We start from the raw sequence: 24,855 nt of genomic DNA, 5'->3' as shown, positions 1-24,855 counted from the left end.
ATCAGGACCTGGAGGTTTTTACGGACAGTGTACTGTGCTATATCAAGAACTGTATTGACCCTGTAGCTGTGGATAAACACATCCGGGTCTTCCCAAACCAGAAGCCCTGGATGACTCAGGAGGTCCAGCGCCTGCTAAAGACCAGGAATACCGCCTTCAGGTCTGGGGACAGGACCGTCTACAGTACAGCCCGAGCTAACTTGAAGAGCGGCATCAGAATGGCTAAGTCCGACTACAGGAGGAGGATAGAGGGCTACCTTGACAGCAACAACAGCAGGCAGGTGTGGCAGGGAATCCAGCATCTCACCAACTACAGGACCAACCTCGCAGCTGCGGAAGGTTGGTTCTTGAAGAAGAGACCAACCTCCTGAAGAAGAGGTTCAGCTCCTCCTGGCAGAGGAGCTGAACCTCTTCTTTGCCCGCTTTGAGGTGAAGCCAACAGAGGCAGCCACACTACACCAAGCAACCCACAACACCACACCCCTCGTTGTAGAGGAGCACGAGGTGAGGCGCACACTGCGGGCTGTCAACCCAAGGAAGGCTGCTGGACCTGATGGCGTCCCTGGACGTGTCCTGTAAGACTGCGCCGATCAGCTGGCTGGAGTCTTCACCAGGATCTTCAACCAGTCCCTAGCCATGTCTACAGTCCCATCCTGCCTGAAATCTTCCACCATAGTCCCCGTACCCAAGAAACCTCACATCTCTTGCCTCAACGACTACCGGCCTGTGGCACTAACCCCTGTGGTGACGAAGTGTTTTGAAAAACTGGTCCGGAGTCACATCACAGCACTTCTCCCTCCTGGCTTTGACCACCACCAGTTTTCCTACAGAGCCAACAGATCCACAGAGGACGCTGTGATCACGGCCCTCCATGCTGCTCTGTCACATCTGGAGCAGCAGGGGAGCTATGTGCAGATGCTCTTTGTAGACTACAGCTCTGCTTTTAATACCATCCTCCCTCACAGACTGGTGGACAAATTGGGGGACCTGAGCTCCCTCACTCCACCTGCATGTGGATTCTGAGCTTACTGACCAACCGACAGCAGAGAGTTAGGGTGGGAAAACATACATCCACTGCCCTCAGCCTTAGTACTGGCTCTCCACAGGGCTGTGTGCTGAGCCCCCTGCTCTATTGTCTGTACACATACGACTGCACCTCTATAGTTAGGGTTAGGAGTTAGGGTTAGGTTAATCACTTTTTTTCATTAATTTCAACAAAAGAATATTCATAACAAAAAATTTTGGAAAACCAATTAAGTCAATGAAAATTATGTCACATGTTTAAACTGAAAATCCACTAAACTGCAGTCATTAAATAATTAGATTGGTACAAACATAAAATCTATAAACACATTGCACAGCAGTAGTCTGTGTCGGTTTGTGGGACCTTAACGCAGCCTTGGTGGTTCCACCAGTTGCATCTGTCACATGCGATCTGTAAATAAAAATAGCAAAATAGTCAAATAACAACATAAAGAATATTCAACATAAAAAATGTTTCTTTTTAGTTCAATGTTACTGAAGGTGATATTGGGTTTTGTCAACATAAAGCTTCTTCTTAATCATCAATATATGATTGGTAGCCCTTTATTTGAGGAGATGACAGCATGTTCCTGACATGTATGGAGGTAAAAAAATTCTAGGACCATAAGCATCTGTGTTTAATGTTTTACGACTGTACTTAAAAACAAAAAAACTTAAACAACTTCCCACTTACCTGCCTTGGGTGTTTATTTATTTTATTATGATTTATTTTTGTATATCTAAATACTTTGCAACTATTTTAAGGATGGTATATGGTTTGCTTGAATTTATTTTTCACTGCATTACATTGTTGTCTTACCCACATATGATCTTCTGTGTCCTCACTGCCACAGTGTCTGCAGAGATTCTCCACTGAGTCTACAGAAAAACAAACCGCATCTTTAAATCAATGTTATAAAATAAACTTAATGGTAATTTTTTTGCGTTTTTTTCCCTTTAAATAATTCCATTTGTTAGTGTTCTTTTGAAAGTGGAACTACAATAATCCTCTGTGTATATCTCAGTCGTCCAATCATCCCTTTTTGATAATGTCTGGTCTTATAAACAAATACAAGTAATAGAAACTGCACATCATATTGGCATATTAGGCAGGCTCACATGGTGTCTGTCTATTCATGAATTGAAACACACATGTATTTAATGTATTTCTGGGATTTATGGTAAAAGAAAGTATCATTTAGTGTTTACTTTTTTATAATTTTCTCCAACTTGAGCCACTGAAAGTATAAAAATGGCATTCAGAAAATTTTAATATATCTACATATACATGTATGTACATCTTGTGAAATTTGTCATTTTGTAAATGTTAATTTTATGAAAACACAGTAATGAATATAATGGTTCACATAATACATCTCATTCCAGTTTAGTACTTTCACAAACTGCAAATCCTTTTTGCTTATTAAGTTATGTAACTTAATTAAAGCTACTCAAGAAAAGTGTAATTGTATCCTAGAACAATTTTAAGTTTGTTGATTATGTTTTTTGCCTCAACAGTTATTGGGCTGTGTTATGTGTAATTTATTTATTAGTGATCAAGGCCAGGTGTATTGAAATGCTCTTCACTAATTGAATTTGACATAAACACTGACATGATTGTACTTCAAACATCTGCAAAGTTCAATATTTTAATATTTCTAATTAGATAAAATAGCTGACCTAACACAATTTTTTTTGTGCGTGCATGATTTTACACCCAACATAGTATCCCACCCACATAGGAACTGAATAAAAAATATGTCAAAAGATACCTGATTCTGAGAGAAGTGTGGAAGAAATGTTGAGTCTCGTGGCATTAACAGCTTCTGCTGTTGATGGAAAGTTCAGGTCCTTGTTTTCCAGTATGCACTCTGCAAACTGTAAAGGCAAATATATTTTTTTGAAAAAAGAAAGAAGATTAATAGCGGACTCATTACAAATACAAAATATTTGTCAAAGTATTAGATTGTCATATAGAGGTCATGACATTTATGAATAATTAGACATTTTTGCTGTACTTATTTCAGACTTTTTCCATTGTCATTAAGATAAATCAACTGTGTAATAAAGCAATAGAATTCATAAACTACATTATATTTCAGGTAGAAATGCACAGTTTAAGTTGTTAAGCCAAAGCTGTTCATCATCTTAAAAGTTATACTCCTGCAAAATAGCATTAGATTAATGGCAATGTGATTATTAGACCACCACTTTCATATTAATCTTTTTTTCACAACATCAAAAACATAAACTAGCATGTATACCAATATATTGATATATAATTCTATCTATCTTCAGACATAGATAGATATACATGTATGTGGAAAGAGACAGAACAGTACACATAAAGGTTATATAAATTGATTTGTAAGCAGACAATGTTCTACATTACATAAGAAATATAAGTAATCAGTCAAGTATATATATATATATATATATATATATATATATATATATATATATATATATATATATATATATATATATACGGTGTGTATATATATATATATATATATTTAAACAGCACTTACTTTAAGCGCAAACACACCACACGAAACCATATCTTGCTGGATGGCATGGGTGACAGTTTCACATTTCCACCTTGAGACTTTCATCCCTTTGGTTCTCATAAATGCCATTGAGAGGATAAAATGTTAAATTAACATTCTAGAAATCCAATTATGACATTTTTTATTATAATAAACAATAATTGTTCTTGTTTTTCTCACCTTGTTGCTTCCAAGCACCTCTTCACATCTTTTTGGGACTCTCCAAGTGAGTTAAGGAAACCTATTGTTATGAATATTCTTTTGTTGAAATTACTAAAAAAGTGATTTAATTTTTATGTTAAACCAAAATAAAAATTGTTTGTGCATGCTTTACATTTAGCAAAGATGCATTGTCAGATTTATTTCCTTCAGTATCCTTGCAATAGCGATAATAAAGAAATAACATTTTCTACATAATCACATTTGTTCCCTTAACTGCTGGGATGAGTTTTATATCAATAGGATAATATTTGAGGAAAATAGAGAGGGCATGCAGATATCGGCAGGAACAAAATCCATATTGCCAAAAAATGCATCCCCTGCTAAAATGGAGAAAGAAAGAGTTATGAGTGGAATAACTTTTTCTACATAATCACATTTGTTCCCTTAACTACTGATATTAGTTTTATATCAATAGGATAATATTTGCTCTTCGGTCATATTTCAGTCCGTTTTCTCATCAATATGCGAGAGTTTAGAGCGATGCGCGCTCCCACTCGGCAGGCATGCATTTCTCGGCATAACACCTGTTTAAATAGTTATTTCTACATGATCAAAAAAATAACTAAATAAAATCTCGTCTTTGTATGTTTCTGTTGACATAGAAATCTGTTCTGAATCCCCACTAGTGGGCATGGTTGGACTGACAATATTTCGTTAGCCAACAGCTAGGACAGCTAATTGTACATTGGGGTCTTAACGTGTGCTATCCTTATGAGGAGCCTCATTTCTTTATTGCAGCTCTGCAAGCAAGGGACTTTGTATGCAAGATTGAAAATGTGACTTTTGTGTTGTTCAATATGGTGTAGTTATGTGGTTATGATTGTTCTTTTTATGACTGTTTCTTTCCTGTAACTCCGCAGTGTAATTTGTCACTGTTATTGATAAGCTAATTTAGTGAGCTAAATGTCACATCTATGACGTAGCCATTATATGTTTGTTCACATTATGTTGTTGCTGCTATTGCAGATACCATACAATTTGCCCTGTAATTCTGATGAAATAGTGTGAGCCTTGAGAGCTCTTCTTCCGAGTGACCTCTTTAACCGGAGCCTCACTGTAGATGAGGTAGCAAAACAGTATCAATTTATTAAAGCGGCCCTGGCCTCAGGCCATATATGTCTACATGCCAGATGGATAGTTTGTACTCTCCCCTGGACAAGAGTACAAATTGAACAGTTTGTTTTTTTTTCTTTTTAAATTGCTAACCCACCACAATGGCTGATGTGTTGCTCAAATTCACACACCACTTCATACATTTACCTGCATTTGGCCAGTGGCGAGTGCCAATTTCCACCCGGTCATTTGCTTAAACCAGACTCAAATGCTGCGAACCAAAACTCTGAGGCAGAAAATCAAAACTAGGTTTATTAGGGCTCTGGTTAGTATTTTCAGGGGATGAGTGTAACCTTATGTTTAAATGCCAACACAGGGGCTTGAAGAGGTGAGAAAAACTTAACTGGATGCCGAGGAGCCAAACCAAGGAGTCTGAGACAGGCGAGAGCTACACTGGAGTGAACAGGTTTTATCACGAGAGTAACTTGAGACAGACACAGGCAGGGCTGATAATGGATGCAATGACAGAAGGACCAATAAAGTGAGGGGCAACATATGTGGTGTGTTGACAGGTGTCAAACCCCAGGCCTTGAGGGACAATGTCCTGTATTTTTGATTCAGCAGATGTGCCTCTGCTGAATCAAATAATTAGGTCATTAGCAGGATTCTGGAGAAACTGTCTACATCCTGAGGAGGTAAATCAGCCATTTAATTCTGGTGTGTTAGATTTTGACACCCCTGGTTTAGGGTTAGGAGTATATAGCTAAACACTGTGTCCGGGACGATATGGGGCACAGGATCTGTGATGATTAGCCAATTCCCGATTCCATTCCTTTGTTCGAAGGAGAACTGCTCTGGTTTGATTCCAGACTCACCTAGGGAAGATGGGATTGGACAGAGGGTATGGCCACATCAAGTTTCCTGAGATGGAAAAGGAGCAGGCAAATAGCTGAAGGCATCTTCAAAAGGTGTACCAGTGGCTGAAGAGGTCTGAGAATGTATTCACCAAACAAGGTAGAAGTTCCGGGTACTTAGTGTTGGAGCTATTTATTCTTTATTTCTTTATCCATTTGAATTTTGTTAGTTTATTCTTAAATTTCTAGTTTTTGTATTATTTGCAGAGTTTATTTGCAGGTTAATAATTGTCGATTCTATTTATCTTTTGTTTTATTATTTGTTCTTATTTATTTGCTTTCTAAGACAGGAAGTAAGGTGGATCAATCCACTTTCTATAAGTGTAGGGGCCTGGTAAAGGACCAGCAGGCATTTGGGTTTGGGGCCTATGGTTTTTACCAGAGCAACAGAGCGACAGAAGTAGACAGGAGAACAAAGGAAAGTTTGAACGTTGTAATTTATTGCTGAAAAGGAAAATAAAAGCAACCAAGATAATCAACAAGTTTGGACATTAAACTTCTTTTGCCTGCATAAAGAATCTTGACCCCTGTGCCATATAGTGGCTGATGGAACTTTTATTGGATGTTTGGTTTGACAAACAATCACCACTACATTTAGGTTATGGGAGGTTATGCACAGAAGGGCAACCTGCAGCTCATGTTTAGCTCTCTGGGGACCACTGCTCTAAGGGACAAGGGTGTTTTTTTTTTTTTGTTTGAAATGTCACTAAATATAGCAAGAAAGTCATTGAGTTGGCAACAGTGAGGTGAATATTGTTAACTGTAAACGTGCAGACCTGACCTGGTGGGTTGGTCTGTCAGTCAAACCTCTCACTGTAGAGCACCAGAGGACAGAAACTGATTTTTAAACCTTTGCTAATGAAGATAAGATTAGGGGATAAGATGGGCTTCACATGGAAATATCGGCCAATCACGATCCTCCAAAATTAAGGAAATTGGTGACCAGAAATCCGCTGGTCGATAAATCAGTTGGCCAATAAATGTATCCTATTATACATGTATATAATGTAAACAGCAGTGCCAGAGATACAATAAGATTATAGCAGATGTGTGAATGACCTAATGATCGGACCTAATGATTGCAGCCAGTCCACATTGTTAGCAGAACTAGAGGGCCCCAAAACCACATTTCGCTTAGGGCCCCATGGAGGCTTGGGCCGATAATATTTATCTTAGATGTAGAAACAATACAGTAATAATACTGTAGGTTATTTTGTTTTTATAAATTTTAATAAAATATTTTCACAGGAATGTCGCCATGTTGTTCACGCTGCAATGCATTCTGGGTAAATGATTTGTAATGGTCCAACTGCCTGACTCCTCCAGCCAAAACATTAAGCTTTTTCAATTTGAACCAGAGAGAATTGAAATCGATTGGAACGTTGAAATCAGAAGAGGTGATGAGGAGGAGGAGGACTAAACAGAAGAGTTGGCCATTTAGGCCAACATGTTCAACTAGTCGTGGATCCTTTTAAACACTAAGCATGAGAGGAAAGAGGCTTTGGTTAGAATACTGCCATCAATGACAATAAAACAACTACTTTAATTAAACTTTTAATATGCATATTAATCATAAACCAATATAATTAATAGTTCATGTGGAGGTTACTGCTCTCCGATTCACTCCGGCTGACTCTTTTCACTTTCCGTGGCTTCCGTTTCACTTGGCGATGTAGATTCTTGTTTAACTGGATTCCGCGTGACTAACTCTTAAGCTGGAAACAAAAAACAGGAAAGTGGGTGAGGCAAATCAGGATATTTATAATTATTTAGATGATTAAAATCTGTGGGCAGCAATGATGCTGGTGAGGACTGAGTTCCAGACCGTTGACCTTTGCTACATGTTTTCCTCCTATCTCACAACCCACTTTCCTGTCTGACCACTATCAATCAAATAAAGGCCACTAGGGCCAGGGAAAAAAACTTAGGTCTACTGAGGGTAAACTGTACAGATTTAAAATCACATGAAAAGAACTACATTTGTCCTTTATTCTTTTATAATTAGAAATTAAACTATACATCTACAAATTTACAAAACATGGAAGAAACATACAAAACAACATGAAGCTTAGCAGCGTACATCTTTTGCATACAGTATCCTACAGTCCCCCTACATATTTCTTTTGTTTTTGACTTTTCATCCTACACTTAAATGTTTCAGATCAACAAACACATTTTAAGATTAAAAAAATAACATGACTAAATACAAATCCAGTTTTCAACTGACTTCATCTAAGAGAAGAAAGCTACCCAATTCTACCTGGCCCATGTGAAAAAATAAATCATCCTTTTAGAAGTTTGAATGATGAATTAACAATTATTAAGCCTATTATTTGGCTCTAATTCACTAACTACAACAAGGCAATTCCTCTTGACAGAATCATGCAGTTTGAAGTAGACTCTACCCTCACTGGGGCTGTTTTCACATAGGAGTTGGTGGGCACAGCTCAATAAACCAGTTATTGTCTATATATTGCTCAAACATCTGTTGAGTAACAGTGCCCTGTGTGCTGCAGAGCTTTACTTTGCAGTCTTATTGTACACATTTGAAACCATATCAGAATGTCTCATATCAGAAACAACCTGGTATGTCAGGGAACTGGTTTGTGTGCATCTGTATCTTCCTTTGATTACGGTGCCTATTTTAGTTTAATTAATCTATCCTAAGAAACGGACATCTACTGCAGGCTTTTTAAGATAGCTGTAGTTAAGAAATTTACTTAAGAAACCTTCTCTCCATCAAGATAATTTAATAACAGACCTATATTTAATTTTGTATTGTGGACTCTAAATGTAAATCTTCTGATATTTTGAGTGATTTGCTCTTGGTGTCTAAGTTTAGTGAAGAGGATGTTGAAACTTTTTTCACTTCGTTTAAGAGAGTTGTAGAGCCAAGGGGTTGGCCTGATTCGGGCTGCACAATTTTGAGTCAGTGTGTTTTAGTTGGTCATGCTCAAGAAGCTTCATTTATACATTGTTTAAGTGATGGTGAGGATCATTCCAAGGTTAAAGCTGCAATACTTAAGGCATATGAATTGGTCCCTGAGGTGCATAGACAGAAGTCAAGAAACTGAAAAATAGGTGGCAAAACTTATGTGGAGTTTCCAAGAAATTTGGGAGATTAATTATAATTGGTGGTGCATTTCTGCTCAGATCAAAACACTTGATGACCTCTGTAATTTAATGGTTCAAGAACAATTTAAGAATTTTGTTAATGAACATATTGCAGTGTATATTAATGAACAAAAGGTAAAGACTGCATCAGAAGCTGCAGTGTTGGCTGATGATGTTGTCTTGGGGACATGAATACAACATCATCCCCAAGACAACACTAGAGAATGAGCGATAAAGATACCGATTGGATGAGTGCTTCAAATTAGTGTTGAACGCATTCTGGAGGTGTTTTTCAGACTGCAGTAACAGGACAAAATTTGTAATTATTGTCAGAAAAGGTCATTGGAAGAAAGACTGCTGAAATCAAGAAACAAAAATGTATCTCAATTTAAACCAGCGGCACTTGCTGCATCATTTCTTTTAAATGTTCCAGACAAAATCACTTAGGTGCCATTAGAAGAAGAACTTGATTTGAGTTCAAGCCATTTCTTATGGTAGGACAAGTGTCTTTAGTAGGGAGTGACGTTGATGTGCCAGTTACAACCTTGAGAGATCCAGGTGCATATGATTCATTCATCCTGGCATCAGTTTTACCCTTTTCAGATGATTCCGACACTGGATCATCTATACCTGTGTTGGGTATTGGTATATCTGTGTTTTGTATTACAGTGCATAAGTTTGACGAGTTGTTTGAGGGAGAAGTAAAGATGGGTGTTCAACCTGTTCTTCCTGTAGATGGTGTCACAGTGATTTTTGGAAAACAAGATAGCTGGAAGAAAATTCTCGCCTGATCAACCAGAGGGTCCAGTTGTTGTTTCAGAACCTTTGATCAGCAGTGGCCCAGACAAAAATGAAAAATCACACCTTTAAGTTTTTCCAAGCATGTGCTGTGACACAGTCAATGAATATACCCAGTGCTACAAATCTTAAAGAAGACTTGGAAAAAGAGACACAGATGTCCTCTTTTTGCTTGTCTGATGCCTGTGTGTCTATTTCAAGGTCTGATCTGCTGCAGGAGCAAAGATCTGACCCTACATTGCAGGACTTGTTTCAGTCTGCTTTATCTGATGATGAGATACAGAACCATGCTGAAAACAAGGTATTGTTAAGAAAGTGGGTGTCATGTGGTGACAGTATTATTGGGGAGTCAGTTAATCAGGCTGTTGTCCCTTTGAAATTGCGTGACTTGGATTTGCATCTGAACCACCACAAAATGTTTTGCATTATGTTAATGGGTTTAGGCAGAGATTCTACCACTACACTTATGGCTAAAGGGAAATTATCATCTGCCCAAGAAAAGATGAAGCACCTGTCAAGCAAAAGTCTCTCGGCCATATGCAGTTGTGAAACAGCTGTTGGGACAAAATTATCTTATTGCTAGTCCATAACAGCGGAAGAAACTGCAAGCAATTAATGTTGACCACTTAAAATCATATCATGTTCACGCTCTAATGGATGAAGTGGATGAAGTTCACCCTGTGTGTATTAAGAAATCAGTGACATCTGCTGGGAATGGATGGAATGGAGATGGTTTGCTTGCTTACAGATTCAGCAATGTTAACTAGTTGATTCAAGAACTCTGAAGTACTGGAATACTTGCCTGCAACTCTGATATCAGTCCAGTTATTTACCATGTCTGAATTTTTTTTTTTTAATCAGACATGCTAAATCTAACAATTTTTACACTAGCCAATTATCCTGAGGGATTTCTGAGGTAACCAGCTGCATTATTTGCATAATAAATGGTTGCTTAACTTCACATTATGCTCCAAAATCAACCAGAATCTTGTGTCAAGCTTTTGTTAGAAATCTTACTTCAGCTGTGATTGAACTAATGGTTGAATCCAGGAACATGGCTGACCCCTGCTCTGACTCTGCCAGTGACTCAACCTGAGGAATAGAATAATACAACCAAATGTTATGAGTAATAAATACACAGAATATTTTTGATTGTTATTTTGTTCATTTATTTATTTTAATAGTGCATGAATGTTTGCAGTTCACATCCTGCTAAAGGTAAAATCTATCATTTTGGTTCTATAAAAGTTACTGTTTCACAAACATTTACTGTTTTTTATTATAAAAGATGTAAATGTTGCTTTTTTCAACAACACGAGACAGTTATTAGAGAGAGACAGAGATTAGAATTCCGATCACCCATGAGGGCCGATCGCTGCCAATCATCGATCATTGCCGATCACCTGGATTAGTTGTTAATTTTTCACTTTTGGCATAAATGCTGCTATGTTATCTGGCAAAATGGAAAAATTATCTGGCAATAAATTCACCTAAATTAGACATAAAACATGCAAAGTATTTGCAGCTACAATACAGCAGTTATTCTGTCAAAAGGACAACTGAAAAACCAGCAATCAGTAAAATAATGTTTAACAGTAAGGTTCTCAGTCAAATGCAGGTTGCATCAAAATAAACAATCCTGACTTACAAATTCAAAACGTCCTGACAGCATGGCTAGCTGTTCTGTACTTGTTCTGATTGGCTGTTTCTGACCGAGGTGAATAATTCTGCAGAACACAGGGAGGAGACAGAGGAGATCGATTTTTTTTCAGAGATTATCTGTCTTATGTTAGGAGATAGCGAAAGTTTTAATACATGTGTAAAATCTTCTTGTTTGTTTGTTTCATTTACATGCTGCAGCTTCAAGCAGCTGTTCGGTATGAGAGTTCACTGCCATGTGGAGCAGAAACGGCCCTACGTCTGAAAATATTACTACCAGTAGAAAGCAGCGAAAGTATTTGTTCTATGAACATTGACCTTTTCACTATTACGTGGTAAGACAGACTGGTCGATAACAGAAACGGCTCGAGTCTGCAGTTCAAGCAGTTCCTCAAACTGCAGACTCACAAATGCTGCTTTTCATTTCACAACACGCAAGATTGAACATTCTCAGTTCAAATTCAATTCATATTTTAAAATATGTTATTTATCAAAAGGCGGAATTAAATGTTGTGAATCATTATACATGGTTCTTTAGAGTTTTTGTACAATCTGATGGCTGTGGGCAGGAAGGATCTCCTGTAGCAGTCTGCATAAAAGCAAAATTGAAGAAGCTTCTGACTGAAAACACTGTTTTTCTATGACAGTCTCATTGATGCTCCAGATTGTCAATAATTTTCTGGATTTTCATGTAAAATCCTTCCTTGATAGTTCCTAATAGAACATCTCACTCTCAGACAGAGGTTTACTTGTGGTTCCTAGATTTTCTAAAAGTATAATGGGAGACAGCTCCTTGAGCCATCAGGCTCTTCTCCTGTGGAACCAGCACCCAATTTTAGTCAGTGAGGCAAACACCTGGTAATCTTTTAAGACCAGGCTTAAAACTTTCCTTTTGATAAAGGTTATAATTAAAACCTAAATATCATTGTAGCTCATTAATTCAGATTCCTCAAAGAGTTATTGAAGATGGTAATGGCTGTTGGCAGGAAAGAATTTGGTCAAGTGTGTCATTTTCTACAGATTTCCTTGATTGGGTACAACATCGGTGCTGGTCTTGGTTTTGATGTACAGAAGAAAATTCTAAAAATCAGAGTAACCCTCTGATTTTAATAATTTGCTCAGAATGGTAGTTAGCAAATTCTAAGTTACCAAATTCATTGCAGGTCCTGCTAGAGTAGAATTCAGATGCCATAGACATATGAAGGTTTGTTCATTTCTGAGCAGTGGCAAACAAGGCATAAACATTATTAATGTTCTTGTTAATGATTTTAGAAAAGAATGATTCTGTTGAATTCTTCAGTTGTAAGTTTTGGAGTGACAAGTTTTCCTCCTTTAAAAGTTGTCATAGATATTGCCTTAACTCTATAACAGCATACATTGAAAGACTAAATCAACTTAATAGCCAGGCATCACTATGTATAAACAGTTCATTGCTCAAATTTAATTTACATGCTAGTTATCCTAAGAAGCAGAATTTGTCATATGGTAATATTGTTGAAAGCACATCTGTTATCTTCCAGGGAAATCCCATGCTCAGTCATATTTGTTCAAAAATACTTTATTAGAGCGTGCCGTGATGGCGCAGTGGTTAGCGCGACCCATATTTGGAGGCCTCGAGTCCTCGACGCGGCCGTCGCGTGTTCGACTCCCGGGCCCGGCGACATTTGCCGCATGTCTTCCCTCCTCTCCTTCCCCATTTCTGTCAGCCTACTTTTGTAAAAAGGACACTAGAGCCCACAAAAAGACCCCCTGGAGGGGTTAAAAAAAAAAAAACTTTATTATGAGGTTATTAAAAATTAACCGAGAAGAAACTGCCAATGAAATCTGGCACTGCTTACTATCAATTTACAGTCTTTAGACCAGTAGTTTCCAAAATTCCGATGTCATGACCAGCCCAAACAATATTAGCTTCAGGCCAGGTACTCGCTTTGCAAATCCATAACAATGCTTCAAAATCTGTAAAGAAACATTGACTTTCAGAATGTCTTTTTCCCCCACTTTTATTCACTATTCATTAATTACATTTTATTTTTTGCGTAAATGTTGCGTTATACTGTCTGATTTTAGTTGGTCATCAGTTTTTTGGGTTTTCTCCACAAAAGTGCTGTTGGAAGGCTTCTTTTGTCTTTTTCTTGTTAGAACCTTTTACATTTTGCGTTCACTACACCAGGTTGAGCAGCACAGAGTGATGAGCATGGCAAGTAACATTTCAATAAATTTTTTTAACCTATATTTTTTAATAATGTTTTAAAAAAAAATGTTTGTTTTTATGATTAAAAATCTATTAGATTTATTACTTTTTGCTTTTTGCATATTTTTTCTCCTCATCTGCCCTCCACTTTCTGAGTCCCATTGGTGGCCCTGAGGGGGCTGTAGCCTCCACTTTGAAAATTGCTGTTATGGACATACTAAGACAAATTGGTTTTCTGATAGTTTTTCCTCTCTTGCTCTTGGTGAAAGCAGACGCCTTTTTCCTCTGCTCCCTTCCTGTCCATGCCTCCCCTGCTTGCTCTGTTTTTGTGCTGTGTTTTTCTCTATTTTTGGAGCCTTTCTTTGCACATCCTCCAAATCTACAAATTATGGATCTTGTCAACTGGTCTCTCAATGCAATTGATCAAATTTTCTCAACGAGAAGACTGGGCACAGGAGAGCCCTCTTGTCCTACGGGGACACACTCGGCAGGATACACCCTGGATTTATTCATCAAACAGGATTTTTGCTCTTTGGAGCTTGTGGATACCTAGCTTATCGAGAAATTTGTGATGGACTTGGCTGAACTGGTGAACACTCAGAGGGTTGGTGTGAACAGAGACGCAAGTTGGAGCGGAGTCTTGCTGAGACTCGCAGCCCAGCTCCAAAACTCACCAACGGAATCGAATCGATCTGGGAGAAGTTGCTAGTTTCAGCTCAGTGGAACGGCCAAACTAATTTGGATAATTGGGAACTGAGATGTACCAGACAGACTTTAGGGAAGATTGAAATTTCTAATCTACCAGACCTAAGACATTCTCTATTTGAATTGGCTTTTCCCGTGTTGCCTTGGAAGGGCTGCATATTTCCAATCTTCTTGAAGATATCTAAACAAAACGCTCCTTCCCACCTCAGCCCCGCCTGTTATTCATGCAACTGTGCAGCTGAGCGCTCCCAAGGACATGCCTTGATAACAACACCTTATCGGACTTCTGCCGGGAGGCTGAGCAATGTGGTTTCATGGCCCTGTGATGTCACCACCTTCAATCATGTCTTTGTTTTGTTTGAATGTTGCCATGTGCCCTAATGTGTCCTTTCCTCTTTTTTTATTTTATTTTATTAGAAACTGCGGAGTTCTCATTTTTAACCCAGAAAAGGAATTAGAACAAACTTGGAATGCAGAGACTCTAGTTTATTAGTCACTCTTTAGCTGTACTCACTATTTAGATGCAGAGAGACTCCTATTATTGCAACCCAGAAAATTAATTAGAACGAACTTAGAATCCAGAAAAAATTCTTCCAGAACAGGAACATTTAGTTTTTATTATTACTTAGAAATTGTGGAGTACTCATTGCTTTTACAAATTTAGAGCACACTTACAAAGTCCAGAGGATACTTACTTACTTACACTTATTTAGCAACCCAGAACAGGGATTAGAACTTGGAATCCAGAAAAACTACCTCAGCAACTACTTTTTAGACTCCTATTCTCCAAACCCAGAAAAGGAATTAGACCAGAGGATACTTACTTATACTTATCTAGCAACCCTGAATAGGAGAATCTAGTTCATTTACTTTGGATCAACATTATTAGCTTTTTCTTCTTTTACTCTTTCCTTTGGTTTGTTATTTTATTTGTATTTACTTTTAATTCCTGTAAAGCACTTTGTATTGCCTTGTTGCTGAAAATGTGCTATATAAATAAAATTACCTTTACCTTTAGTTTGAATACACAATGGATCTCATGGGAGGCATGACATACAATGATGTTTGAATAATGGGTATTATGCTAGTGTTGTTACCTCCAAATGAGAAGTTTGCTGGCAATGTTTGATCAGTTCCATGGCCGTGCCGAGTCTGTTTCTGATTAACTCCATGGACCCTTTCTGAGCATCTGTGATCTGGCTGACCTGACACCTGAGAAGAGAGTGTTTGGCCTTGATAGACTTCAAATTTTCCAGGATCCCAGTCACATTTTCCTGCACAGAAAATCATTAGCCCAACTTTAATTTTAAAGTGTTAATCTCCACCCTACTATATTGCAGTGAGTGACTATTTGAAAGCACTCACTGCTTTCCATCATTCAGATTGTTATGAAACAGATCATCTGTGAATAGATTTATCTCCTCCACCTCCTCCCTGAGTTACCATTGTCGCCTGAAGAATTGCACCACTCTCGACCAAAATCAACCAATCACAGCCAGAAGGAAGATCTTAGCGATGTCAGCCAAACTCATGTACTCACTGCTAAATGTGGTAATGGTAGAGAAACAACTTACCGTTACAGGAAAACTGTTTACCTGCGGTCATTGGTGACCAATGGTGTCATTGGTGGAATGCTCAGGCTATGCTAGCTCATAGCCTAGCTCATATGATCAGCTGTATCAGGTAAGCATAGCCTGAGAATTCACAAGAAGCTATTCTAGCGCTAGTGTAACAGAGAGTAGATGGGAAAAAGGATGAGCAGCGCCACACAAGATTGTGATTGATAGTGCTAAGATCCTGGCTCTGATAGCTTGTTTCAAGGTAGCACTGGGAGAAGGCAGAGGAGCTTAATTTTTTCACAGATTATCTGCCTCTTACCATAATGTCACAACATAGAGACTATTACAATAAATATGTAAAAAAAAAAAATGTTATAAAAGTTATACACTACAGCTGTAACAAATTGTAATTGCTATGGGGCATTGGCCTAAGTAATAAACCAAACAGAGGGTAGTGCCAGTGGCCTCATGTAATTTTTGAATAGGAGGGAAAATATGATCAGCTGAACCTTTAAATTACCTGCTTCCAATTGTCATACAATTTGCAGTTTTGTGTACATTACAGAGGATGTTCAAAAACCTCAATTAATACTGTCATCCATGTTCCTGTTTTCTAACAAATCTGACAATAATTGAGGAAAATGCATTTAGAACCAGCTTAAAGCACATACATATTGTCTTATAAACAACAGAGATACTGGGAGAAAGATTCTGTGAGTTATCACCTTAGCAAAGCTTCCACTCTCTGAAGCACCGTTGATGAAATCCAGCTTCAGCCGCCTTTCAATGTACTCCAGGTCTGCCTCTGACTTCAAGAACTGAAATGACATGAATACAAAAAAAGGGTTTTCTCTCAAAAGATAAATGGCATAAAAGGCACCCAAGTGGAGCTGTGGAGTCTTCTTGACAATGACCAATTTATTATCCAAGCATGTACCTTTCAGGGTTTCCTCAAGAAAACTTGATGAGCCAGGTGGTCGGGGCAGATGTTAAATAAGATGTTAAGTTGACAGAAAATGTAAAATATTACTGGTTAATTATGTTACTGGAAGACAATGCCGACAATACTAATACCCACAAATACAATTAAAATAAATATCAATTATTTGCACTTCTGTTAAATCCAAATTCAGTTATTCAATAATTAAATTATCTAAAAATATGATGTAATGCAGATCACATTTAGAACCGACCCAAGGCATACATGAGTTAAGAGATTATTAATGCAGTTAAATCTGACTCAATGGTTTCAGCACAGATAAATTAAAAGATTATAAATTGTTTAACATTTAAATTTAAGATTTTAAGGAGCTGGCAAGTTTTATAAGTTTTGTAAAAGTTCAAAGTACAATCTTCATAGTTAGATTGTTTTGTTACCATAGCAACAATTTGATCCTCTCAGTTTAATCTTTGAGTTTTAGCTGTTCATTAATGCATCTTAGCAAATTACAATTATAATTGACTGCTCGGTCAATTAAACTAGCCCCCCTCTACCAGATTTCACTGAGTCCCTGGTGAAATGCTGTTAGTGGTGCTGATGTTTGGAGCAAGAGGCGCCCCTAATTCAGATTCTAGCCTCATTGAACCTTGGACCGGCCCTGCATGATGAGCTAGATCCACTCACAGCGTATCTCTGCTGCTGAATTGTAGAGGGACAAATGGGAGATTTAATTTATGTGTCTTTAGTAGCTCTTTGATTTCATGTCAATTGAGTTTTTAATAGGTGCCACAGAGAATCGAGCTTCATGGGACGAGTTGTTCTGTTCTCCACGAGGCCGTGATGCCACTCTATCTGACTTTAAATAGACAAAGCATTTGATATGCATTGTGTTGCCGTAAAAATAAACTAAAATAAAAATAAACCAGCGTGCTGCGCTAGTCACAAGGCGAGCGTGAAAGCTCCTCCATGGGCTGAACCCCCAGTCCATAACGCACTGGCTAACCGGTGTTATGCCGAGAAACGCATGCCTGCCGAGAATTGCATGAGTTTCATATCAACAGGATATTTGTGGGACATAGGACATAAGACAGTCAGCTCAACTTTGCTGAAAACACTGGCTATGTTTTTAAGAAATGTTTTCAGAGACTATATTTTAAGAAGACCTAGTGATCTTGGGGTTACCCAACTAGAGGTTGTGTAAAAGACAATGTTGAGTGTTTTAACTTTTCATCTTCTCGGCAGGTTTGGTCACATGAGCTGCAGAATGACAGACAAACTTTTAAGAATACTTTCAATGGCAACTAAAATAGCAGGAAAATAGCAGTGAAACCCAAAACAACTCTGTCTCAACTGTTTGCTGAAAGAACATGGAAGATAGACTTAGACTTAGACTTGTACTTTATTGATCCTTTGGAAGACTCCCTCAGGAAATTGAAGATGGCGAGGAATATTTTAGAAATTAGCATCCATCCTCTTTTTTCATCAGTTAGACCCTCTGAGCTCATGAAGGCATTACTGTGTTCCTCTGGCAACTAAGAAAATCGCTTAAAGTCATTTATTGACAGTGCAATAATCATTATTAAACAAACTAAATGCTAATTTTTACCTATAGCGTGCTAAGTGTTTTAAGCAATGCACAAATTGTTGATATTGTGATTCTATGAATGTGTTTTATTTGATCACTCTAGAGTCAAAGGAAAATATCCACCATCATAAATTAAATTGTGTATCATCTAATTTTTCCCTTTGTATAACTCTATCAACAACAAAAATCTCTCAGAATAATATATATGGCAGCGTAAAGGCAAAAATGTGAATTTTTACTTGTATCGGATAACATCCCTGGTTATAACAACCAGGTTTGTTATTCTTCTGTGAACCTAATTATTGATTACTATTATTATTGATTTTTGCTCTGTTAAGTTTCTTATGCATACCTTGTAAATGGTTTTTATTATAGTTCATTATGTTGCTATTTATGTCTCCTTATTTATTTTATTCCTTCTATAATTGATGGAGATATATCAATTATATATTATTATTATTATTAATATTTAAAGGTCTCGTTTAAGTCATTTAATTAGCTGGTATGGTGTCTTATTAGAGAATTTATTTTTTACAGTGCCAGTAACGCCAGAATCAATAGTAAATAATAAAGACGTTGTGCTGTTCTCATTTAGTGATGTAGTATGTTAGTTGTGTTACCATCCCCACTACAGGCAGTAGTAGACCCGAAAAGATACATCTAAGGAGCAGATTTAGAAGTACACAGAAAGCTACAGAATTTGTTAAAAACTGTGAACTGCGCTGAAGTAAATAAAAGAAACAAGTTTGAATATATGTTGAGAGTGAAACTCTTTCCTTAAATTTAAGATATATCACATACTGTATTTCAAAAGAAAATAAAAACGGGAGACCGTGGATAATATAGGAAATAGCGCCCCCTTCACTTCTAAAGTGCTTCTTCTTTTCCTTTCAGCTTTTTCCCCATATAAAATTTTATATGTCCTCATATAATTTTCATTTTATCAGAACAAACGTCAAAAGTACCGAGACTCTCAATCCTTCCTCTGCTACTGTTTTGGCAACCGTTTCAAACTCCGTATATCAGGACCATGAATTTCTAAGATTTTCCAGATCTTTCTCAAGCAGAATAGCAGAGATAATACCACGAGATACTTTGAGATTTTCAAAAAGGTTGTTAGTGAAAGGAAAAATCTTGGCGAAAACAATTTACTTAGCTCTATTTGTTTTTGTTTTGTTATAATTGATCAAATCCTATCGCAAATTTCTCTCCACCTAGTTTCTTTTTTTAGTTCTCTGCACACCGTTATAAGGCTTTGATTCATGTTCTCATCTTCTTTCCTGAATTTAAGTATGACCTTAAATCACCTTAAATCTCATCTTTATCACTTTTCTTCTGTTTTCATCATCTGAACTAAGGCTTCTCTTACTGCTTTTAAAACCATGCTCTCTGTCGTCTTTTAAAGCTTTCGCCTTACCTCTGCCTACCAGAGTCCTGTCGTCAAAGTCCATACCATCATAATCATTTACCTGAGTTATCATCCCGTTTGGTGGGTTTATGCATCATCAAATCCAAAACGATATAGATCAAAAAGTTCACATTTTCAAAGATTTCCCGCGTTCTGCAACTTCCGCCCCATAAGGTCGGGTTTTTAAATAATAGTTTATCTAAATGAGAAAGAAATGCTTGTTGAAATCCCCAAAGAAAGAGGAAACTCAGAAAAGACTAAAGAAAAGAACGAAACTATTTTACACAGTACCATACTCTCAAGCTTGTCAACCGTCTGCTCCATGTTGTTGCTGCTGCTGCTTCTGTTGTTCTTCGTATTTTTTTTTATTGGTTGTTGGGGAAAAGCGTTAAGAAAGCATTACCGCCGCCTAATGGTATGGAGTGTGGTTCACGAGACGTTCTCTTTGTACTTCACAATTGAAAAACAAACATTTTGCTTTTCACACAAAATTCAAATTAAATATGCTTGTTTATGGTTGTAATGTGATAAAAATATGGAAACTCTCAATGGGTATGAGTACTTTTGCAAGGCACTGTAAGTTGAAGGACACTTAATAAAACAACACTCCCAGATGTAAGTTTGAGTTTAAAAAGAAAAAAAGTGATTACAAAGAAAAAGCAGTTACAGCTACAACTCCAAAGATCTGAATTTCTATTCCAGCAACCACAATCTTCAAAAGCTCCTTTTTCCATCTGTGTTCTAAGTTTTTGTATGAGCAGATACGCATGGTTAAAATGGGAGATTACATAGAAAATTTTAATATAACCAAAAATAGAGTTTCTATCTGGGAAGGAGCTCCACTCTGTTGCAGTCATATGTGGACTTTGTTCGTACCTCTTCTTGTAATATTTCCCTTCATCTCCTGATACACTTGCTGTGGGAAGCTCCTCGGTCCAAGACTCGCCCACTTGTACAACCTCGACCAGTGCTAGGCAACTGCCTCTTTGCCCCTTCTGCTTGCTGTGAACTCAAGCAGCTGCATCCAAATAATCTGAAGGACAAGTTCTGCCTCCAGGTTAGAGTATCTTTCCATATCAGACAGAGAGCTGACCTTTTCAGTTTCTTTGTGCTGAATAAACTTATAGTGATTTGGGCTTCCACACTTAGGCTTCATAACAGAAATCAAGATTTCAGCACACACCAAACAAACACACATGCACTAAAACTATTTATTTGTATCACCTCAATACTGTAGAAGCACTTTTCTGTCACTTTGATGGGGAAAAAAAGTTTTATTTCATAATTATGATGTAGTTTCTTATTATTATGACTTAGTTATCCTAATGAGATACTGTCTAATAATTATGATGTGGCATTTCACTATGAGATATTATTTATTAATTATGACTTAGCTAACTCATAATGGGCCACTGGCATACTGAGGAGACGGGTGAGACAAGTTCGGCTTGGTAGACAGAAATGGGTCTTGCTAATACAACTGAGTAACACTGAGTGGTTTTACAAATGTTGAAATCTTGCAAGTTTTCAAAGAATCCCATAATGTCAAATTAAGCCTCCAGACATTAGTTAGAAATAAGGCTGGAAAAGACTCATGATGATGCACATGCACAGTGTTATGTGAAAGCTAAGCCATAATAATGAGATAGTAACTTTAATATGACCATGTCAGAATTAGGGGATAAAAGTTATTTTTGACCACCAGATTGGCAGAAATGAGCTTCTATACAATACACAACAAACAATAGTTTCACAAATAGATTCTGACTCTACAATTTACAGTGTTCATTTATATTGAATTTAACAGATTTAAATGCACATTTAATTTGAAACAAGACAAGGGATATTTTGTCATTTTAAAGTAATTCTGCAGTTACGTTTCTCAAAACAGTCTAATCTGTTGCTGTACAAATATTTGGATTGATGATCAAAAGTTTTTATATTGCTCAGTATAGATTTGACATAACCAGAACAAATTAGTGTAGCTGTCACAGTGTAACAGTTACTAAATAGCTTCACTGACAGAAGGTTCACGATGCATCACAGGAAGTTCCAGTTTCTCACACTTTGTTACTCTCAGGGTTAGATGCTGAGCTATCTCATTGGGATCTGTGTAGAATGCTGCAGGAATATTCTGTTCAATAGAAAAATATCGAGTAAATGCACAATACAATACAAACTCTTAAAATGTCATTAAAAAGTTATGATTCACTTAAAAAGAATTAGGAAAAATGACATAATTCTATACAAGAATTTCACTATCAAGAAATTAATCAGATGTAAATAATCTTGATAACTTTGAACAAGTCTGCTTGTTAAGTGTCACCCCTTTTCTTTTAAATTAAATGGACAGAATGTGTTACTTTCCAGTTATATAATCTAGTTATATAACTGGTCAGGTTTAATTATGAATTATGAATAAGAAGATTAGGTGACACAGCATATATTTACATAAACTGAGAAATGTAATTTTACTGTTTTGTGGTGTAAATCAGATATAGTGGATAACATTTCCAATCTCCTGGTAGTTTGGGGAGGTGCCCAGGCACCTCTGCAATTTTAATTTCGCCCTAGCAAAATGGCTCTACAGTTCAAACAAGAAGGCAGCCCTCTGACCAGTTTGACATAAAGCGAGGAAAATCAGTACACCAGCAGAACTCTCAAAGACAGGGGTGCCCAAGTCCAATCCTTGAAAACTATTGTCCTGTAACTCTTAAGGTAGCTCTTGTGGACTACGATCACACAAGAGGCAAATACGACTCAAACCAAATTTTTTCTCTTATGTGAGCCATATCTTTTCATAGATTTTCATATCTGCATTTTCATTTCAAGGCAGCCTGAAGAGACTAATTCAGATCTTTTCACTCCTACAAAATCAGATTTGTTCTACTTCCATGTGTTACTAAATCAGATATGTATCTGATAGTTTTCAAAGTGTCTGCAGTCAGAACATTCATGCTGCATTTTAGTAGACTTTTGCCTGGAGAAAAATTGTGATACCTCTGGAAAAGATTGAAAATAATTTGACCTTAGAGACATGTTAAACTGAGATGTGTCCTCTTAGTAGCATTACAGGTGTCTTCAAGCTTGTAGTCAGTTTGTGTAATAAAATAGTGACAAGTAGATGGTACTGTTTGGCTACATTGTGTGTACCACACTGAAAATAGACCAAATGTAGCAAAAGAGAGAGTTGTCCCAGAAGATTAGAAAGAAAATTATAGACAAGCATGTTAAAGGTAAAGACAACATCACTCCAAATAATATATAATGTGACTACAGCTGTACATATTATTCAGACGTTTAAGGACCACAGGACTGTAGCCAACTTCCCTGGCTGTGGCTAAAGAGGAAAACTGATGACAAATTGAAGAGAAGGACAATATAAATGGTAACCAAAGAGCTTAAAGCAACTTCCACAGAATTTAATGGGCAATTCCAAGGTCAATGTATATCAGTGTCAGATTGCACCATCCATCATTGTTTGAGCCAAAGTGGATTTTGTAGGAGATGACCAAGAAGGAAAGCAAAGCACAAAAAATAAGACACAATGCATATAAGCCACAGAGCTTCTGGAAGATTGTCATTTGGACAGATGAGACGAAAATGGAAACCACAATTTTAGTGTAAAACTGGAGCTTTTCGGTAAGGCACATCAGTTCTATGTCTATAGACACAAAAATTAAGGAAACTAAAAAAAAACTTGTCCCTACTGTGAAACATGGGGAAGGATCAGTTGTGTTCTGGGGCTGCTTTGCTGCTTGTAAAACAGGGAATTTGTGTAGGGTACAATGAAATCTCAGAATATCAAAGCATTATGAAGAAAAAATGTGTCAGAAAGCTTGGTCTCAGTTACAAGTCATGTGTCTTCCAATAGAATAATGACCCAAAACACAATCTAGAACACCTATTCAGCTCAAAACACACAAAAATGACTAAAAGCAAAACAGTGGACAATTCTGAACTGACCTTCTAGCTGAAACATGCCAACTGGAGAAAGTACCCTTAAAATCTGAGACAAAAAAGTAGGTCAAAATACCTGTGGACAGAAGTCCTATCGACATTTACAGAAATCATTTGATTGTAGTGATTGTCTCAAAAGGTTGCAATATTAGGTTACAGGTACCATCATTTTTGTCTAGGTTTGTGTCATTACTATGTTTTCTTTAATGATTCAGTTGAACCACAACCCAAAAGCAATGTCTAATTTTTATTGGGCAAGTTTCAGAGATTTGCATCTATTATTAGTCTTGCCCATTTCATGTTAGTGAATAAATACTGATTGGTTTCTTCACACTCAAGTATAAAAAGGGTAATGTGGAGAGGCATTTTAAGACAATCCACTATTAGCAGATTTTCACGCTAATAGCTCTACGAGCCTAGACAGTAATGGAGCTTAAAAAAAAAAAGCAGCTAGCTGTGGAGTAGACCCAAAAGCAAGTGCAAGAGCATAATTATCAGATCAGTCACATTTTTGCCAAGCATAAAAAGCCTTTCAAAGGCAGACAAAGTTGCAAAAGATGCATTTATCATTGATTTTCAGAAAATAAGTGAGCTTGTGGCTGCTATTAAAAGAGTGCAGTCATTTTGGAACACACATGGTCAGCCCAGTTAACATGCTAAAAGCAGATTGAAACTACTTTCAACATGGGTGCTACGCAGAGACCTTAGGAACTTCCCTCACATGCAAGCAGAACATTATTCTGACATCCAGCAAATAGAAAAAACTTGTCATCTTCAGTGACTTTAGACAGGAAAAGTTTATTTTGATTTAACATCAGACTGTGTAGAAGAATGCATATGTGTCTTTTTATGTAGTGTATGTAAGCTTCTGGTTTCAACTATATTTTCCTTTTAGAGCACATACTGATATGGATGACACTGTGTTAAAGTCAGTCTCACTTTTCACCTGGACAGAAATACAATCACGAGCAGCACCCGGTATGGAAGTTCTGAAGCCTACTATCACAGGTAAAGCCTCCCAAAGTCAGGAGACACGCCTTGAACTTGACAGGTCTTTTTGGATTAAGTGAGTCTACTTTTTCTCACATGAAAATCATCAAGTACAAGTACAGATACACATTGAATGATATGACCTTTGACCTTGTGAGCTGCCTATACACCTTGCAAATACTTCA

General features: G+C 37.2%; 3 protein-coding genes across 15 annotated transcripts in view; 1 reads left to right on the top strand and 2 right to left on the bottom strand.

Annotated features, from left to right (window-relative positions):
* The window catches only part of LOC111610154, a 66,728-nt gene that overhangs the window by 26,990 nt on the left and 14,883 nt on the right, over positions 1 to 24,855 (top strand). The window contains exon 1 of one of the 4 annotated variants that reach the window (XM_023342944.1): positions 21,866 to 24,688. The exons of the other annotated variants lie outside the window; for them this stretch is intronic. The gene's annotated coding sequence lies outside the window, so the exon portion shown is untranslated. Of the gene's footprint in view, positions 1 to 21,865; positions 24,689 to 24,855 lie in introns of those variants that run through there. 4 annotated transcript variants of the gene reach the window in all.
* On the bottom strand, positions 1,088 to 3,892 carry LOC111610155 (SET domain-containing protein 4-like). The gene is made up of 4 exons (XM_023342946.1): positions 3,555 to 3,892; positions 2,796 to 2,901; positions 1,844 to 1,902; positions 1,088 to 1,435 (listed from the first exon to the last, which is right to left on the bottom strand). The coding sequence occupies exons 1-4, from the start codon at positions 3,660 to 3,662 to the stop codon at positions 1,343 to 1,345; spliced, it is 366 nt and encodes a 121-aa protein (XP_023198714.1). The 5' UTR covers positions 3,663 to 3,892; the 3' UTR covers positions 1,088 to 1,342.
* The window catches only part of tiprl (TOR signaling pathway regulator), a 48,072-nt gene continuing 30,516 nt past the window's right edge, over positions 7,300 to 24,855 (bottom strand). For 3 of the 10 annotated variants that reach the window (XM_023342932.1, XM_023342939.1, XM_023342936.1), the window contains 4 exons: positions 16,513 to 16,605; positions 15,326 to 15,502; positions 10,691 to 10,765; positions 7,300 to 7,476 (listed from right to left, as the gene is read on the bottom strand). In XM_023342932.1, the coding sequence (XP_023198700.1) occupies positions 7,465 to 7,476; positions 10,691 to 10,765; positions 15,326 to 15,502; positions 16,513 to 16,605 (357 nt within the window). In that variant the 3' untranslated portion in view covers positions 7,300 to 7,464. Of the gene's footprint in view, positions 7,477 to 10,684; positions 10,766 to 11,321; positions 11,401 to 15,325; positions 15,503 to 16,512; positions 16,606 to 20,907; positions 21,855 to 24,855 lie in introns of those variants that run through there. The other 7 variants (XR_002753528.1, XM_023342933.1, XM_023342935.1 and 4 more) reach the window with 7 other exon arrangements.

Source organism: Xiphophorus maculatus, chromosome 11 (assembly GCF_002775205.1).
Source record: "Xiphophorus maculatus strain JP 163 A chromosome 11, X_maculatus-5.0-male, whole genome shotgun sequence".
Taxonomy (NCBI): domain Eukaryota; kingdom Metazoa; phylum Chordata; class Actinopteri; order Cyprinodontiformes; family Poeciliidae; genus Xiphophorus; species Xiphophorus maculatus.
The sequence above is the reverse complement of the archived record's forward strand: the minus strand, read 5'-3'. Positions and strand labels throughout refer to the sequence as shown.